The 18,848-nt window shown below is 44.7% G+C and overlaps 1 protein-coding gene across 1 annotated transcript; it reads right to left on the bottom strand.

Annotated features, from left to right (window-relative positions):
* Nucleotides 1-377: 377 nt before the first annotated feature.
* Nucleotides 378-18,139, bottom strand: LOC135911287 (uncharacterized). Its single transcript, XM_065443483.2, has 11 exons — nucleotides 18,025-18,139; nucleotides 15,455-15,814; nucleotides 12,356-12,403; nucleotides 11,614-11,658; nucleotides 9,959-10,120; nucleotides 8,492-8,727; nucleotides 6,833-6,951; nucleotides 5,522-5,642; nucleotides 4,054-4,221; nucleotides 1,884-2,006; nucleotides 378-581 (listed from the first exon to the last, which is right to left on the bottom strand). The coding sequence occupies exons 1-11, from the start codon at nucleotides 18,044-18,046 to the stop codon at nucleotides 390-392; spliced, it is 1,596 nt and encodes a 531-aa protein (XP_065299555.2). The 5' UTR covers nucleotides 18,047-18,139; the 3' UTR covers nucleotides 378-389.
* Nucleotides 18,140-18,848: the final 709 nt, after the last annotated feature.

Below are 18,848 nucleotides of genomic sequence, written 5' to 3'. Positions count from 1 at the left end.
AGGTTCAAAGCGGACAAATTTGATATATTAATATCTTGCGTGAATTTGTTACGATGTCGATCAGTGTCTTGCAAAAGCTCGTACTCACATTCAGTGGTGTACATCAATGTGCACTTTAGCTGTGCCATTAGATGGAAGTTTCAGAATTGTGATAAGATTATTCATTGTTGAGTCAGAGTTGCAAACTTGGTAGTTTCGTTTTCTGAAGATCTGTGACATTGATCAATTTTTATTTAAGAACGAGTTGACATAAATAAAAAACTGCTTCCAACAGTCACTAGAGAGTTAATTTTTCTTTTAAGTGCAACTAACCTCATCAAATTCGGTGCAGCTGTCACTGAGAAAAAGCTACACTGAACTACGTAATGAGAGCTCGATTATAGCGGCAGTCAGGTGGCAGCTGCTTTATTCTGGTCCTCGTTGATTTGCCTTAGTCTCAACATGGCGTCCTTGAGATGTTTCAGCCTCCGGTACCGGTACGTGGCACCGCACTTGTTCGCTACGTCGGCGTCGATGTCGAACATGGCAACTCCGGTTCCCGTGTTCCCGTGGGCTCTCATGTGAGAAAACGCCAGCTGCAGCTGTGGGTGACAAGACCCGGAATTTAAATTGCGGGGCTGACGTTTGCACGGTTACTGTGCTGGCGTCATGCACGGTGTATAGGAAACAATTGACCGGATGCGCGTGTATGGCAACAATAACGCATAGTAATTAACTTTTGGTCATATCGAAAGCAAGCAATGCAAGTACATGCACAAATTTCATTTGAATTGGCTCACAGATTGATCATGCGTCGCTTACACTTCGCAACTGTCGTTTTGCAGAAAAGAGAGAGAGAGAGAAACAAGAACCAGGCAACACACGCGCTAGTTCTTATGCGCCTGTATCTGTTTTCGGACCTTAAATGTCCTCAAGGTATACTGTTTTGTAGGTTCTTTTTTGCCTGGGGTCCATTCCCTAACTGAATGGGACAAATGAAGGATTATATAAATCACTCATATGTTGAGGTAACCGTTATAACTATTACGACGCGATAAAGAAAAACCTCAAGTCGCATGCATCATCGAGGTACAATTGAAACTAGAGTAACAACATCTTAAATGCAGGGGACAGAATATGTGGGCGATGGGCAGTAAATTATTGATGATAACGCTTTACTATAAAATAATAAAAATAGAGTTGCTATATCGCTACCTGGGTAACAAAAAAGCTGCATGCACGTTTTCTTGGAGCCGCAACGTCATACATGCGGACGGACGTTTACATATGCATTCTATGACTAGAGCATGGACATAAGCCCCGATACTTGCTTGTCGTTGACCGGCAAGTTATGTGACGTCACATGTCACAACGCAAAGGCTTTGTTTACCTTGTTGGTGGTGTTGCGGCGAAAATGTCTACAGATTAGTGCTCTTTCAAAGAACGTTGCTATGCTATATGGAGTGAAATTTCGCGTGCCGATAAGCTTCATTAAGGACGAAACTTCCAATGAACTAGGGTATACTAAAGCTCAGTACTGTTACTGACCCGGTAGAGTCAGAATGTTATAATCGTCACAGATGAGTTTTATTTCGAAAACCTAAGCTAGAACAAAATTTTGGCTAGAAATATAACTACTTTCGATTCGCATAATCCGAGTCAATCCTGTGCAAATTCAACCACTAGTAGTTTCTTTACCGCCTACTAGGCCGAACCTCTTCGCTTTGTCAAAAATGCACAGTGAGATTCCTTCGCAGCCGCTTATCTGCTTCGCGATAGTGAAAGTAAGCTACAGCTAAATTTTGCTCTTTCTGCCGGCAGACAGCTGCGAGTGCGATCGCCGCCAGAACAGCGAAGGTATCAGCAACAAACGCCAGACGCATATGTGAAGGCAAAATGCCAACCTTTCTTGATATGGATTCTTGGGTTTCGTAGGTTCTCCAGGTTCTGTCGGCTTCTCTGTAGTCGTAGTGTATCCCGACCTTCTTTCCCTTCGTACCTACCGTGAAGTTGACCCCTTTGCAAACCTGTAACGGAAAGAATGTCTGAAGAGCAATTTTAAGAACGTGTATAAGCGATGCAATGACACACTGCAGCCTTCTCTTTGAGACCGGGCTACATGCACGTTCCGCTAGTAGGCAACGGCGATCCGTAACAAGACGCAGACGGAAGTCTTTGAAGTGTGCGGTCGTTCTACGTGCCGTTTTGAATTCATGCGTGAGGTTCATAATATCTACTTGACGTCGTCGTCGTTTTGCAGTTTATTTCCAGCTTTCTTTATTAAGAGCGTAAAACTTATCGTTAATTTAGCCGTTATCTGTAAGTAAATAAGAGAAACTGCAAGTTCCCCTTTGTTTTCCGTATTGTTAAGAATGGCGAGCTGCAAGGCAAAATTGCCACCCAATTACAACTAGGGGACAAGACGCGCATCCCCCACTCTCCGTCGCTGCAGCTAGGAGGCGTTCGAAGAAGCGGCTTTTGTGCTGAAAACCGCCTCCATCCACCAGCCCCCTCGTCATTGTGACGGAATGAGTTCGGTGGGCGAACAATGGTTCCGGAGCTCTCCAGCGCGGACCTGATCTGATACGCATGAACAAGCTGCCGCGGGAAAGCCGTTTTTTGGCGCTTCCCATGCCTCGGCCAGACGCAAGACAACGAGCTACCCACGATTGGCACCGATACTTCCCGGAACGGCACCCCTCCAACGCCGTCGTCGGGCATCGGAATGTGTGTGCCTTTGTGTACGTAAACTGTTCTGCGGAGCGGCGGCAAGTTGGCGATGAGAAAACGAACAGTTGCCGCCTCGTATGGCCGGCGGACCGAGTGTATAAAAACTGTTGTTGTGCGAATGCTGGATACACTTCTCTTGAGCAGTCATGTTAGACTGATTCACCTCTCTCGTGCAGTCATGTTGGACTGATACTCTTTTTCTCAAGCAGTCATGTTAGACTGATTTAATTTCTGTAAATAAACCCATATTCCTCGTTCTCGATGAGAAGCAGTTCTTCCCTTCATCAACGTCCTCAGCGTGGATAAGTTGGACGACGGCATGGGCCAGCTACCTTCGAATTCATGCCGTACTCCAATCTTGGCAAAGGACCACGGGCGATGGGATTGAGCCCCCAATCTTGACAGTATACGATTGTTACTGTGAGAACCGAGCCCCGCGATTACCCTTAATCTTCTTGCTTAATGCATAGCGGGGGCTTTGACTTTGGCACCCTTTTATGTCAGGTAGAATACAAGGGTTTATTGGTCAAGTGCGTGCGTCTGTGATCACTCACTAAGTGGTGTCCGCGGCGGCTTAATGGTCGTTCCATACGCACCTCAACAGACGCGAATGGTGCGGTAAGTAAAGCTCCTAAGTCTATAGGTTATAAGAACGTGTACCTAATACTCGAGTAAGTGGACAGAAGGTCAGGCAGGCACCGACTGTTGCTGGGAAGGCGTAAATAAATTTTGCGATCAATTATTGATTACATTTGTATAAAAAACCATCACGTTATTCTAGCCATGTGTTCTGAAGAATGCAGCGTTGTGCCACTGGTAGTGAAGCTGTCATTTAATTTTAGCTTCTAAATCGGAATGCGGAGTGTACGTAACACTGTTGCTCGCAGATTTTATTAAGACTATATTCTATAGCGCGAACCACTAAAGCTATTCTTTTTTTTTGTTCTGGTCATCGTAATTTGACAACGTGTATAGTTTCACCTCACCAAGTTCTGAAGGGCATTTGGCTAGCGGATTTCTTAACAACGTATATACCTCGGCTGAATGCGCTGCAAGGAGCTGGCTCTCCAATCCTAACGAAGAGTTCGCAATTTGCCTGCACGTGAATTCCCAAGATTCGTGCATTCGTATTACCAGGATCGCGTTACGCTTGGTGTTTGCGTAATATTTCCTGCGAAACCGTGAGATCGTCTTAGCGTGTTATATGGCACAGCATGAGTGTTTTGAAAGTAAGCAGCAAAATAAATACTAAGATAACGTAACGTCTTATCGCGCAGAATAGTTGTTTGTAAAGTAAGGGATAAAGCCAATTATCCAGCGGTGACTGTCTTCGCGCTCACTCACTTCGTTCATCGAGGAAACCTGGCAGCGCGAGCACTGCAGGTTGGTCCAGCCATCGATGTTCTTTGCCGTCTTCTTGGTGATGGTGAACGAGAAGACTGCCGCCGTGAAGGACACGACGTGGTGAATGTCGTACCGGTTAATCACGCGCTTCATGCGCAGGGCGTCTTTCTGCATCAGATAGATAGATAGATAGATAGATAGATAGATAGATAGATAGATAGATAGATAGATAGATAGATAGATAGATAGATAGATAGATAGATAGATAGATAGATAGATAGATAGATAGATAGATAGATAGATAGATAGATAGGGAGACGGAAAGAAGCAGTTGTTAATTGAAATGCGGGCGCGATTTCGTGCGCCATCTCGCTGGTTGAAAATAGCTTGCTTCAAGGCTTCAAGCACGGTGAGGTCAGCACTTAATGAGGCCGCGAAAAAAAGGGGGGGATGAAATAAATTCAATGGCTGAGGAACGCTCCATGTGCAGCCGAGGGCAAACGACGTTCGATCATTAGTGGTGTGGTGGTGCAAAACACAACCGCACACTGTACCACCTCACCCATATACAGTCGCGCGTCCATGCCGCGTCTTCATTGTGATCAAGGGACGCGTACAGGGCCCGGAACGTCACGTTATTATCATTTTTAAAGATTGTATTTTATCCTAGGCGAGTGTACGTTTTTTGCACTACAGTATGTTTCCTCCCAGACGAGTCTTCGTTAAACACTTGACTATGTTAGTGGTGTGCTGTATTTTCCTAAAATAAAGAAAATTGATTTTCATCGTCCCAGCCAAACTCAAGCGCTTCGAGAGACGCCTTATATGTGCGCGTTTCAGCGTTTTAATTTCGATCACTTGATGTTCTTTTTTAACGTGCACTCAAAGCAAGGTACGCGAGAGCTTTTGCATCCAGCTCCGATTGGAATGTGGCCTCTGCAGGCATGTTGTGCTGAATAAGCCCGTTCTCTTCAGGTCACCGAGGCTGCAACGTTGCGCTGGGTCAGTTCTTGAGAGGCAGACAACCTTGGAACATTCGAGCGCTGATGAATCTTCATTTACTGCAGAATACAGGTGTCCTCTTCCTTCAAGATTCAGATGCAAGTTTGTTTCATTAGTCGTACATATATACAGTAGATGTTATACAGAAAGAGGTCCCAGTTAAAACTGCAGTGGTAACCTCCCGCTTGTCTAACGTTAACGCCCTTAGCCAGCCACTAAACTCAGTCAAGTTCCGCTCTCTTTCTTGCGGTTCTTGTTTTTACTTCAAAAATGGATGAAGTTTTTATCTAAAGAAGTTAATCAAGAAAATATGAAATTTGACAAAGAAGGCTGTTACTGCAAGTGTAGTGATTGTCAAAAGAAGTAGCCATATAAACAGCGTGTGTCATAATGGAGGACACTGGTTCTGTCAGAGGCACTCCCTGTGCGAAACGCAAGGTTTTCCATAGACGGCCGCTAGACTTACGATGCTGGCGATGTAGGAGTTGTTGGTGTCCTCGTACTTCCAGAAGCTCGAAGGCAGCACCCGGCAGGGCTTCGCCTTCGTGTTTGTGAGATGGCTGACAAACACTGTTGGGTACTCGTGTCTGCAACGTTAAGAGACGATAGCGGTCGTTTCTTTATATCTACAAGTGCAAAAAAAAAAATGATGGTTTCTCGGATGCTTCATATACATATACACGTCGTATACATATATAGCATTCGCCTGCGAACACGTACGGAAATTGTGTATTCGGCCCCAGAAAGCATCATATAGAGCTGGATCACAGGGGGCAAAACATGACGGTGGGACAACTGTCGTAAATGAATAATTTAAAGGTAGTTAATGCTACCCAGATAGCGAAAAGCAATAGACTGGGGCGTGAGGAGCAACGTATGGTGTCCCGTTGATCTTGGTCACTTGACTTTACTATACTCCGTTTCATAGAAAGCAGTCAACGCTGTGGAAGCAGCGCAAGAATTTCGGCCTGGATAAGTTATCACTCCTCCCGTTCCGTCCACGCTTCGCTGAGCGCCAACCACGTTCACTAGCGCGAGCAGGCACGTGAGGCTCCTGACGACAGGTTGCAGATGAAAAAAAAAAAAAGCCCGAAAAGACCATCAACAACAAGAAAAAGAAAATTCCTCAGCGCGTTCGCTCTGTGAACAAGGATGAGCAGCGAAGTTACGGTTTTTCTCAATCGACGCATCTATGCATACAGCGTGTTTAAGCTAACTTTACCCAGAGTTTAAAAATGCACTCTAAGACGACGCGACCAAATGCATGTCGCTCACTTTTGTCTGTAGTTTGTCATGCTATTTCTTGTATTTTGCTTAATTAGATAATGAGTCAAGATTAATTGACCAACTTCTGAAGCAATAAGGTTAGGCAAAAAATTCCAATTAGAAAGTTGTAGAGCGCTTTGCAAAACGTCCGATTAGAGATAATGAGTCAAGATTAATTGATCAACTTCTGAAGCAATGAAGTTAGGCAAAAAATTCCAATTACAAAGATGTAGAGCGCTTTGCAAAACGTCCGATTAGACAGTTTCTAACTTACTATCTATTAAGTATAAGCGTTTTTCAGCTTACTGCGAATGCCCACGAAAAAAAAAAAATACCACGTGACATACCCGCTTGCTCGCCGTGATTCCAGCGCTCCCAAACTGTTCAGCGTACAAAACGCCTGGAAATTCGTGCTCATGTAAAGCATTTATATGCCTTCGCACTAGAAAAATGCCGTTAAAGAAAAAAAGTTGGCAAGGCGAGAAGCCGCTGAAGAGAGGAGGTGGCGTACACGGTGTCGTAAAGTTGGTTGGCAAAGGTGCTCCTGTCCTCTCCTTTGGGCGCGAGAGCAGCGATGATGAAGAAGCTGTAGGCAGACTTGTCCAGCTTCTTCACGACGACATCCATGCGCTGCGAGTAGAAGGCAAATGTTGCGGGAGCCGTAGAGAGAGAGAAAAAAATACATGATTCGATTCCCCTTTCTTATTCTCTCGCTTAGGTGGAGCGGCTGTGAATAAGAATGTTGTCACTTGAATAATAATAATATTTGGGGTTTTACGTGCCAAAACCACTTTCTGATTATGAGGCACGCCGTAGTGAAGGACTCCGGAAATTTTGACCACCCGGGGTTCTTTAACGTGCACCTAAATCTAAGCACACGGGTGTTTTCGCATTTCGCCCCCATCGAAATGCGGCCGCCGTGGCCGGGATTCGATCCCGCGACCTCGTGCTCAGCAGCCCAACACCATAGCCACTGAGCAACCACGGCGGGTAAATGTTGTCACTTGACTCATGATACAATACTATATATAGATGACACCAGCATCTTTTTCACTGCTATATCTCCTTACGCGTGATATGCGAAGGAATTCCCATGCACGGAAAGAAGGACCTGACTTGGTTCACAGTAATCGATTAGTGTAGTCCGTGTGCTGTTTCGTCGCTTATGTCCCATTGGAGGGTGTAGACAAAAAAAGATTCAAAGGCAAGTGCCTTCTCTTAAAAAAGAATGTCATCGGAAGAAAGCGCATAGGCTTGAAGAAGCCTCGCAGGAACGCCACACTTCTGATTTGTTGCATGTGGCGTGCTTTGGTGTGCAGATATAGCAGGAGGAGACGGAGTGTGGACGGTGGTCACTGCTATACGGTGCAATAACACAAACTCGCACATTTGACTTGTTTTTCCTTTTGTTTTGTCGCATGCACGATGTTATTGTGAAAAATGATTACGATATCACTCCTTGTCAACCACTATCGTATAGTGTTTCCCGGAGCTGTGGCAATAAGTCAATCAGCATCCGCACTGATATCGTTAGATAGCCAGCGTTTGCTTGCTTAGACGGATACGACGACGACCACCGGCCACTATCGCCGCCGCACTTCCTCGTTTAAAGGGGAAAAGTTGGCGCTCCAGCGATTCACCTTTGAGCTCTTTGTGCCCTGCAGCCAGCTGGCTTCCGTTTCGCTGTTTTCACGCGGCAAACTGGGACTGAAGGCCTGAACTTAAAACTGCGACAAAGTGTTATGTCAACGGATCAACTTACTCTAAAGAATGGCCCAGTCACGGCTTGCCTATAGCGCCCAACACGTGCAAGATCAGTGCAATAGAAAAGCACGAATGTGCGCGCTCCCAGAAACTTATTTTCTCGTAAGTTGTGTGTTCCCTTGTGTATGCACTTAGGCCTTGAATTAACTATTCCCCCTCCCCCCCCCCCCTTTCATGCTCGCATCGGGTGAAGGAGCCGGATTTAGCAATGTAAAAAGTTTGGGCCAGTTGGTGGGTCGTCTTTAACAGTGCTTACAGCGGAAGACTTCACGTGGACCAAAGAAGAGACTAGGGCACAGCATAGTTAAAGAGCCGGATTTGTCTTTCTCTCTCCCTCCTTCTTTTTTTCCTTCTTCAAGCTCCACGTTATAACTTTAGCGAAACCTGAGAAAAGGTGGTCACGTACAGTGATGGTGTACTCGATGCGGCTTTGATGGTGCTTCAGGTAGGTTGTAATGTCCATGTCGAGGTAGGCCACACCGAAGCCCTTGATGTTTCCGTCGATGAAAGGCACGAATATCTCCCTGGGGTACATGTGCACGTACTTCTCTCCGTGAACCAAGAAGTCGCCTTCGAAGGACACGGCGAACTTCGTACTCTTCGCTTCTTTGGCTCGTTTCTTGAATTCTTTGTAGGTTACCACTGAAATGGGAGCATAGAACCAAATGTACGAAAAGAGTGGCGCAGATATGCACGAATAATCAGGAACGAACGCTTGCAAGCCGGATTTATTAAAATGTTATAAAGATGTTTTGCTTATAAATAAATAGATAAATAAATAAATAAATAGAACGAGAAGAAAGGGGGTTGGCCGAGGGGCCCGATTTTTATTAATCGTAATAATAAAAACCGGGCCCCTAGGTTAACCTCCTTTCTTCTCGTTCTTACATAACGAGGGCCTCGAATCCGGCAACAGTGGTGCCTTCAGGTGGCATGTGTGGGTTTGTTGACCAGCTGCCTCCACCCAGACAGATCACGCACTTGTGACGCCTGCGGCGGAAAGGATGTTCCATATCCGCCGCCAAGGTTTGTGTGTGGTGGCGCTGGCTAACGCTCCCAATGTTAGTTCTAGCAGTAACACATGAATACCCGAGAAACTGGAAGGAGAAACGGCGCCGCGGTAGCTCAATTGGTTAGAGCATCGCACGCGTTATGCGAAAACGTGGGTACGTTCCCTACGTTCAGCAAGTTGTTTCTTCATCCACTTTAATTGCGATTAATATATCGTTTCTTTAATGTAATTAGTTAGTACATAAAATTGCTCCTATGTTCTCCTTGGTTCCTTTGTTGACTTCCCATGATACGATTATATATATATATATATATAGAAATGGTTTCTACTACGTGGCTTTTTCATGCTGCCACCGTAAATTTCATTTACTTCATTAGTTTTCACCAAACTTTGCATATACAAACTGAAAACGTTGTTGGACTTGATAACTATTGCGCCGTGTCTATGAAATGTACTCTTTCTTTCTGCATCAGCACAACATACGGCGAGCACAAATTCTTTGAATTAACAAAAAAGGATGCACAATAATTTTATGAATCAAGATAATAAATATCCATGTGTTTAATAAAAATTCATTTAGCACCGGTAAAAAAATGATTTTAGCTGTAACATCATCCAAAATAAACTTTCAAATTAGAATCTCATTACATTCGAGTAATATGTTTCCATAAACAACATTTCTACAAGCAGGCAGGTTAAATTGATTCAGCATACGCACTCTTAAATTCCGTGTAGGTATTGGCAATTTTGCTTAACGGAAGTGGTTCAATGGAATATTCATTTTTCAAAAATGAGATTTGGTGCCCCCTGTAGAATCGAAAAACTTCCAGCCTTGCGAACCTGTGGGGTCATCACCCTTACCGTTTCCTACTGGACGCTTGGCGACTGCCACCTTGGTCGGGTTCTTGCTACTTTTCGTGTTGACGCTGACCGCACTGTAGATCATGTAATCGCAGAGCCCGTCCTCTGGCAAGGCAGGAGATCTCTTCATCCTGCCCGTGACGCACATCAGAGGCGTCGGTACTGTGCGAAGGAGTTGCGTCAGTTAGACCAAACTTTCATTCTTGTTGTAAGCACCGAAATTGTGATCTATACATATCGCTGTAGGAGAATCGACATTTGGGCGAGTTGGTAGTGGTTGCACATCTTGAAGGGTCAGTGCAAGACGACAAAGACAAAAGGCAGGAAACAAGCAGGACAGCGCTGAACTCACAACTAACTTTAATTTTAGAAGGCATGCACAAACTTAAACACTACAACCTATACCCGCGTGCTCTCCCATTGGTGGAGTCATTATCAGTGTACAGGCAAAACGCAAAACCCTGTAATCTAATGCTACACTATGGGGTGGTTTAAAAATTCAAATTCACTGTCATACAAATTTAATGAAGGCGTGCTTACACAACGCGATCCTTTTTTCTTGATATAGTAGGCCTCAAAAATCTCCCTCGTAGTCTGATTGCTATGGGTGAAAAGTATTGTGGTATCTTCAAAGATTGGAGTACACGCATGCTCAGAGCGAAGCTGTGCGACATGTGAGTAGGCCTTACCCTTGTAGGCCTTACTTGTTGGCCGATTTAGACTTGACCGCAGGAAAATGGAAGCTCGTAAACAACTCCCATTAGCAGTGCTGCTTAACAGTGCAGCCTGTCCCAACATGAGTGGAGGCAGCCTGTGCAGACTTCCTATCAACCTTACCGCAAATTGTGATCATCTTCTAAGGGGCTCTTAGGGGCATATTGTTTAATGCGGTCACGTCTATATCGGCCAAACAGGTCGACGCCTGTTCGAACATTAGGTTGTCAGAGCATAGGCTCTCGCTAACGGGTAATGCCTACTCACATGTCGGGCGCCATTAATCTGATCATGGGTGTACTGCAACATATAAAGACACCACAATACTTTCCGCGCATAGCAGCCAGACTACGAGGGAGTTTATTGAGGCATACTTTATCAGGAAAAAGAACATCGCGTTGTGTAAGCATGCCTTCATTAATTTTGTATGACAGTGAATTAGAATTTTTAAACCGCCTCATAGTGTAGCAGTAGCTTACAGGGTTTTGTGTTTTGCCTGTGCGCTATAATTACGCCATCGATGGGGGAGCACGTGGGTATAGGTTGTAGTATTTAAGTTTGTGTATGCCTCCTAATAAAGTTAGTTGTGAGTTCAGCGCTGTCCTGTGTGTTTCCTGCCTTTTGTCTTTGTCGTCTGGCCGTCGTGTTCCCTTTTTGTCGTCCCTTCAATATGTTCTATATATCACCCTGAAATAAAATTTACCCTCCCCTTCCCCCAGCTCAATAAAGAGTGCGTTCGAGCCTCTCGGAAACCCTTAACATGATTACCTAATTTGTTTCGTGACATAGAAAAAAAAACATTGCAAGGAAACAAGCAGGATGTACAAAAGAAAACATAATCAATCGGTACATTTTCTTCAAGATATGTGGAAAGATATATAAGTGCAGGGGTCCACAAAACAAAGCGCTAAAATTTGCTGCAAGAAACCTCGTGGCCTCACCCTGAGCGGCTTCATACAGAGTAGTTTCTTCAGGCGCCAGGGTAACTGAGGAAAATGGAAGGAAAAGAAACAAAAAACATGAAGTACAATGGCGTTTCCGCCTGAACAACCATTTTACGGTTAGCTTGCAGTGCACTGCAGTAAATATAGATAGCGTGAACATCTGCTGCGTACAACTCTGTGCTATACTGAATGAAGCCTAACAACTGCGTAGCAAGTTGAGCGCATTGGTATGTCTGCCCCTCGCACGTTGCCTCGTGATCTTGCTGGGTTGATTATGGTTTCAGTGAATTTGTTGCTTTCTTTGCATCTGTAAGGAATTAATATATCTGTTATATATAGTGTCTCGCGTAATGAACTTTCATAGTGTGTAAGCGCTTGTGCCATGCTCTCGTCTATTTAGTTGTTCTGCAGTTAAAGGCTCAAATACTGGCTCTTTCTCCCCTAGTCATATTACGAAGGCCGCTCCCCGGGACGCTACGTATCTATTGGTTAGTGTTCTGCACTGATCCTAATTGCATCAGACTATTACCAAATCTGACGCACGCATGGAGTGGGTTAATGTCGTGCGCATGCGAGGTCACTATTTGCTTCTATTTGGCCTTGTTTGATAACAATGGCATTAATATGAACCAATGCGCATAATGTTTTTACACAAGTCCAACACTCGGAAGGGTAAGCGGCGCTGTTGGCTGGTTATAAGTGTTTTTTATCTGCTGGATATAATGGCCTTAATGTTTACCTTCATTGTCTTGAGGCTTCGCTGGATGCTTCGTTCGACGAGGGATATCTGAAAATATAATCACGCTTTTTATGTGGTCGGGTGCCTGTGTTCCTACACAACTGCGTCATGAACCAAAAAGCAAAATAAAAGTTAAACCAGACAATTCACAGTGTCTTCATCTAGGTACATCGCAGACTGCCTCATTGTGTTACTATTGACACTGTATTCAGCGCTGGTTATGGTAATGTTCACCCCAGAAAAACAAAAAGCCGTATACTGAAGACTCAGTGGGATAAGCGATCAGCCTAATTTTTAAGTTAGGACAGGCTCGTCCTTATTTTATTTTGCTTCTATTGAGTAACAGTAGTCCACATTTATAGAACGTGTTTTGAGTACCACGAACTAAACTTCACAAAAGATAGCAGTTTGTAGATGGACCAGCTGAACAGCTCATTATTTGTAGTGGTGTTGAACACTTGAGGATATTTCGTGTAGACTGATTAGTTAACCAAGGCCAGTTGTGAATTTTTGAATCGTTACTTTGAGGGATAAGCTAATCTTAAGAGGTTGTCGAGCTTGTTCAGAAGCACTCAACATGCTTACTATTATTATGTTTTTGCGCGATGTTACCTTTAATAATATCTTTTTTTTTGTCAAGCTTTTCGAAAGCATGCTGGCACCCTTGTGCAGGAGTTCTATTTGTTGGCGTTTGATAAGCCAGGGATCGAATTCACAAATATTTTTATTCGTAAGTGCTGTTTTCCATTGGCGGGCCGCTATAGCTAATGATGCGAAAGACGAGTCCACGCGCAACCTGCATCGTCCACCATCTTAATCTGAGGAAGCCACAACAATGTATTCGTCTTCAACAACGTGGCACCGTGTCCAACGTCGCGGTTGGCTGGCACTTGTTCTTACGAACAGTTCTAGAGTAATAACATTTTTCGAACGTCGGACTCAGGGCCGCATGTTGGCGGCTAAGGAAGTCGGAAAGATTTCAATTGTATTTTGTCACCTTCCTGTCGGTTTTTAGCGGTGAAAGTAAAGACTTAACGGTATTGCTAACGCGACTTACTTGCTTACGCTAGATTCCTGGATAAGACGCGCTTAGCTTTACGCCCTTCTGTCGTCATTCAATACCTGATTGTGGTGAGCCGCTGAAGTTAAGTTTTTCCTTGTAAATTTCTTCAAGATAGGTCTTCACTTTCGCTGTTGTAACGCATTGTAACTCAAATGTGTACTCCATCGAATTCTAGGCACCTTTAATTGCATTCAAGCGTAACATGCACAGTATCGCTTATATTTCATTGTATGCATGGTTTTGTTCTCTTGAACAATGCGGAAGCACATGCGTAAATTACTGTTTTAATAGATCCTCTAAATACTGCACATTCAATCGGTTTATAAAAAAAAATCACAATCTCCTTCAAGCTTAAAGATGGCTTTTTGACTGTATCGCTCAACGTCGTTGAAGTTGTAAATGAAGGTGTTTATTTTTGCAAAGGTCTTAGGAATTTGTTTCTTTTTCTTTTGTTTTTAACTCGAGATCGCGTAGATTTCACTGAAGATGGCGTAAAGTGTATTATATTATCATTGGTTTTTCAGATTTCTGTGTTTCATTGTAGCTCTGGAAGAAGAACCACACATCAGATTACCACATCGCAAAAGCTGCACCGAGGATTTTTAAACAGGCTGTACAACATTTTCAAACATATATGTTAAATACAAAAATGATTATCTTAATGTTTATGTGACTAATATTCATAATGATCAGCTAATTAATACATTACAAACATTCGGTATGGCTTCAACAGTACGGTATCCGTTCTATCCATCTACGAAGCACCACTCTTGTTAAATGTTCACTCTAAGTTACATGAAACACTATTTTATTTAGTTAGAGATTAAAAAAAATATGTTTTGTAGCTCTGCGCGCTGAAACCACGTCGTAGTGAGGGTCTCCAGATTAACTGTGACATCTGGTGTTATTTAACGTTGCACCTAAATCTAAGTACACGAGAGATTGAAGGAAAAACGTCTATCTACCGGTGATGTCATGACCTTCACGCCGAACATTTTAACGCAATTATAGGACCGGTGTATAAGGGGTGCTTTGTTTCTTTGTTTGTTCCAAGAATAACCTCACAATAAAGGTACAAGGTCGGATCGTTGTTGGGACAAAAATGTTCGTCTTTCTGGCAAATATTTGTAGCAAATAAACATTGTAAATAGCTTATAATCAGATAAAATAAGGAAACTTAAAGAGCGACTGATGTCAAACTCTCGCATCAGATATTACGGTGCGCGCCAGGTGCATAGAATTATTGCACAGTTTTCATGCATTCTTTCATTACAGATGTAGTTTTAGCTCACTGTCGTGCACAAAATATTTTTTGTGGCTTTAAGGTTCCATTCACCAGGTTCCCTTCACCAGGTTCCCTTCACCAGGTTCCCTTCACCAGGTTCCCTTCACCAGGTTCACATGCATGGTGCGTAGATCACGCGCTGGCAGTGGTGTCTGCAAAGTATCGTACGGCTGCACGGCACAGTTGATAGTCGAGGTTTCAAACAAGCCCGCACGCTTTTCCTCTCGATGGAGCCTCGCTTCCTAGCAGAGAGCCACACGCGCAAATGCCTCTCCGTAAGCCTGCAACACCACTAATTACGGTAGCTGGCCTCGGCAAATTGTCCAATGTCGAAAGCGCGATACCGCCCCTGGGAGGGCGGTGCGCGTTAAACAGGTGAAGAGACGAAAAATAAAATAAAAAATAATAAAAAGAAGGAGAAAGCGGGGCTCGCTACGTAAACGTGACCTGGACCCTCGGCTCCAGTGCGGGAGAAAGCAGAAAAGTCGCTTGCGCACCCTAGTCGAGGCGATAGTCTACGTTGGCAGTGAAGCTCGCCTCCTGGCAGCATGGCAACGGGGCATTTGAATTCGTCCTGTCACCTCGAAAAGAACGAACCATTATAAAAAAAAATTATTGCGGTAAGACAATCGCTAGACGCCGCCCTACAACTTTCATATGTACAACCGAAATTTGCTATGGGGACAGGGTAAATGCCTTGGGATGGGACAACGCCAGTAATCGGATTTTAGAGCGATAAGCGGCGACTAACGCTTTGCTCGGGTGTACTGAACGTTCTCGTCCTCTCCGGTCTCGTCCTCTCCGGTCTTGTCCTCTCCGGTCTCGGCCTCTCCGGTATCGGCCTCTCCAATCTCGGCCTCTCCGGTCTCGGCCTCTATTGCCAACCTGGAGGTCGCCTCATTTCTAGTGGTCGTCGGCTTTGTATCTGTCGTCGTTGACGAGGTCGTGCTGGTGGCGGGAGTCGTCGTGGTCGTCGTCGTCGTCGTCACCGCAGTCACGTCCTCGTGCTCGCGACGCCAGGCTTTCGGCAAGGCCTTGGTTGCCATGGTGACGGTCGCCACGCTGCTCTGGTTGGCGCTTTGAAGGCCACGTGCTCTGGCACCCTCTGCAGCTGAGGCATGAGAAACGGGTGACAAGGCGATAAAACATGGATAACGAATAATGAGTCATGCGTGCCTTGGTGACGCAAATAGGATATATGATTATTGAGATAGGGTTGGTTCAATTTGAAGTCTGTTCTGAGGAAGGGGTCGAGGTAAAAGGAATGAACTGGTCCCCTGGCGCTGGGCCACGGATAGGTAGCGGCTATAGTCCCTTTTTATCTGCACTGATGTAGAAGTGTATGTGTTACCCCACAACACTTCCGGCCCTACGTTTTTGTGGTACCCAAGCTTGCAAACCAACATGAGATTGTTTATTCCGTAGTAAACTACAGGTATACGTGTATTTAATGTGTTCGAATAGAAGAAACACGCCACAGGCATTGACCTATGTGTGCAACTTTCTTGTGCATTTCGAAGTAAAACTTACATGCCATACTGCGTTTTAACTGCGTAGCGAAATTGGCGCGATATGGAGGGTCCGATATATTTACAGGCTATTGCGATGACTTACGATTTAAACTTGAATTGTTTTGGGATATGTTATGTAACATGTCGGCGATTTCAGGTGTCGTAAGCGGCACGCGAGTTTCACCTCTGAGCAAAATGAAAAGCAAAGCACTTCCATCAGCACACGTGACTAGGGCATTCTGAATTACAGAGTGGCGGTATAGCGTATACATTGGACAAAGATTCGCCATCAAAGGTAACTGTCACAGTAAGCGAAAGGCTTCTGTGGACCGCAGAAATCGAGTGGACACAGCAGCAATACTGGCGAAGTATGCTGCTGACGTCAATAACAGTGACGGCGGTGGCACAAATTATCGTTGACATGTTTTGGTGGACAGCACGACAGCGTGGCGATGACGGTGGACTAACGAGAGTAGCATGACTAAGACGGCGTGATGACAGCGCGTGACGAAGATGGCGTCGTTCGCCACTCGTTTACTCCACCGAGGCCGGATACTTCTCCGACTAAACTCTTTGAAATCCTGCAGATCCCCCGCACTGCGGGAGTCGGTCTAAGCGAAACTGTGGCGAGCCAGGAAGGCGGAACGTCGCGTCTGGACAAGAGACACGCACCGGATTTTGGTGACAAACGCGCCCCCCGACCGTCAGCCCAGGCGTCGGAGAAACGCGACGCGGTGCCGACACCGACCAAAGCATCTGAATTATGTCAATCTTCAGGTGCCGCGAAGTTCTTGCACCGCGAGACAGTACGCCTGCCTCAGAGGGCAACTCGATTGCACAAGAACGCGCGCAGTTTGCATCGGCGGACGAAGTCCGGCCTCCAACCACCACGACACCGGACGAAAGAGCCAAAGAAAGCTGGTCACTTTGAAATGGAGCCGTTTAAAGCAGCACTGTTCACGCCGTACTGCAGCCGGAAGGCTTTCATGCACGTGTGAACGGCGTACATGTGTGAACGACACAGAACTATTGTCGAAGACGCTGCGCCCATTGGGGAGTAAATACGACTAGCGCTTACAAAATTATTTGCTTGTTTAAGGGACCCAAGTAACAAGTAGAAGAAAAAAAAGTTGGATTGCCTAGCTAAGAAGTGTCGTGGAGGTAAGCAGAAAATGACAGGTGGTTAGACTAAAGAAGCGTATACGTGGACGAGCTGACGGAAAGCAAGTGCGGAACAAAATCGGCAGCATATATGAGGCAACTTTTATAATTAAGAGTCTGTCTTCAGTAAGCTGAGAAGAATTGTCGCTGTTGTCTTCGAATTATGGCTGTAATGTCATGCAGCACCGAATATAATTGAAGCGAATTTGAAGAAACTGGTCGCATACAACGTGCGAAAGCAAAATTGATTGCCATAAAACGAATTATCCAAACTATGCCTTTCAAGCAGCTCGAAAATAAAATGGCGTATAATTAATACCGGGTTTTCGGGTTCTCGGGGTTCGATTTCATGTTAAACGTCCAGACAAAGATTGACTTGAGCCAGTGTGTTGGTGATGTCCTATCTCTGGTTAGTAAGGAGCGTCGAAAGATGAGCGCCGACGTGATCGCTGCGTTTACAGGAGCTACGGCAAAATAACGCGAAATCCCAGTTGAGGACGCTCCAGCTACATATTAGATTAGACCCGCTCACGGACGTAAGCTCGTTGAAAGGCCTGGTGCGCGCGGTCGTGATGGATCACTCCTCTCCAGTCGCTGGACTGCCGCTACTAAATTTTTCTCGACTGCGTTTGCGTGAGATAGAACGTACCTTTTCCTGGCGCCGTCCTCATCAGCACGTAGGTCGTGACGCCAGCCAAAGCAAACACGACCAAGCCAGCCACAGCGATCCCTCCAAGGTAATCCCTAATATATATGTATAAAAAAAAGCCAGATCATTTGATGAGTTCATCATTATGTTTATATAACATTTTTTTTTGTTCAGATATCACGCAATCAGTGACTAATAACTTCGCGTTAGACTACTCGTAGTAATTGACAGCCGTTGAAAGATCGATTATTCATTTTAGGCGTCAAGCCATTTTCGCGAAGTGCTTGTTCGAACAGGCTCAGTTTTAAAAAGAAAGAAACATTTGAATGTTATCCGGATTCTCTTATCAATACCAGCTGGGATAAAACAAAGCTAACGGCTCGTGTTGCTCGTTTGAGGTTATGAAATGAACAAAATATTTTTCTGACGCCGGGATAGTTGTCGCATTGTCGGTGAGTGTGGCGAAGTACCACAAGGATGCATCAAGTTGTTGAGGACTTCTCACCACAGACAAATGTGAGAATAGAAACGCCGTTGTATTTGTTGGTGACGCGAAATCTAGAAAGGGTTCACTTTATTGTATCTATTCTTTCATGTTTCAAGCGTTAATTATGTAAATGCGTAAATTTTGCTTTAATGAGAGGCTTATAAATTGAGAAATAAGCATTCGTAACTCAGAAAGAAAAAAAGTGGCTATGCGTGGGCTGACAGTTAAATTTTTCATATTATGTTACGTGCTATATAAGTAGATATTGAGTTGCTTCAGGTAGCACAGCGCAAGTAAAGAACAACGCAATTTGTGTGGCCGTTGCACGAGGTAAACG

The sequence above is a fragment of the Dermacentor albipictus genome, chromosome 1 (assembly GCF_038994185.2).
Source record: "Dermacentor albipictus isolate Rhodes 1998 colony chromosome 1, USDA_Dalb.pri_finalv2, whole genome shotgun sequence".
Lineage (NCBI taxonomy): Eukaryota > Metazoa > Arthropoda > Arachnida > Ixodida > Ixodidae > Dermacentor > Dermacentor albipictus.
Note: the sequence above shows the minus strand (reverse complement) of the source record. Positions and strands in the feature narration are given on the sequence as shown.

What these genes read in the sequence shown, in the direction of transcription:
- LOC135911287 (XM_065443483.2), bottom strand. Translation starts at nt 18,046, where the DNA reads ATGAGGACGGCGCCAGGAAAAG. An exon ending in ACTCCTACATCGCCAGCATC is followed by an intron (nt 4,222 to 5,521) that starts GTAAGTCTAGCG and finishes TATCTGATGCAG; the next exon opens with AAAGACGCCCTGCGCATGAA. An exon ending in AAGAATCCATATCAAGAAAG is followed by an intron (nt 582 to 1,883) that starts GTTGGCATTTTG and finishes TGTCACCCACAG; the next exon opens with CTGCAGCTGGCGTTTTCTCA.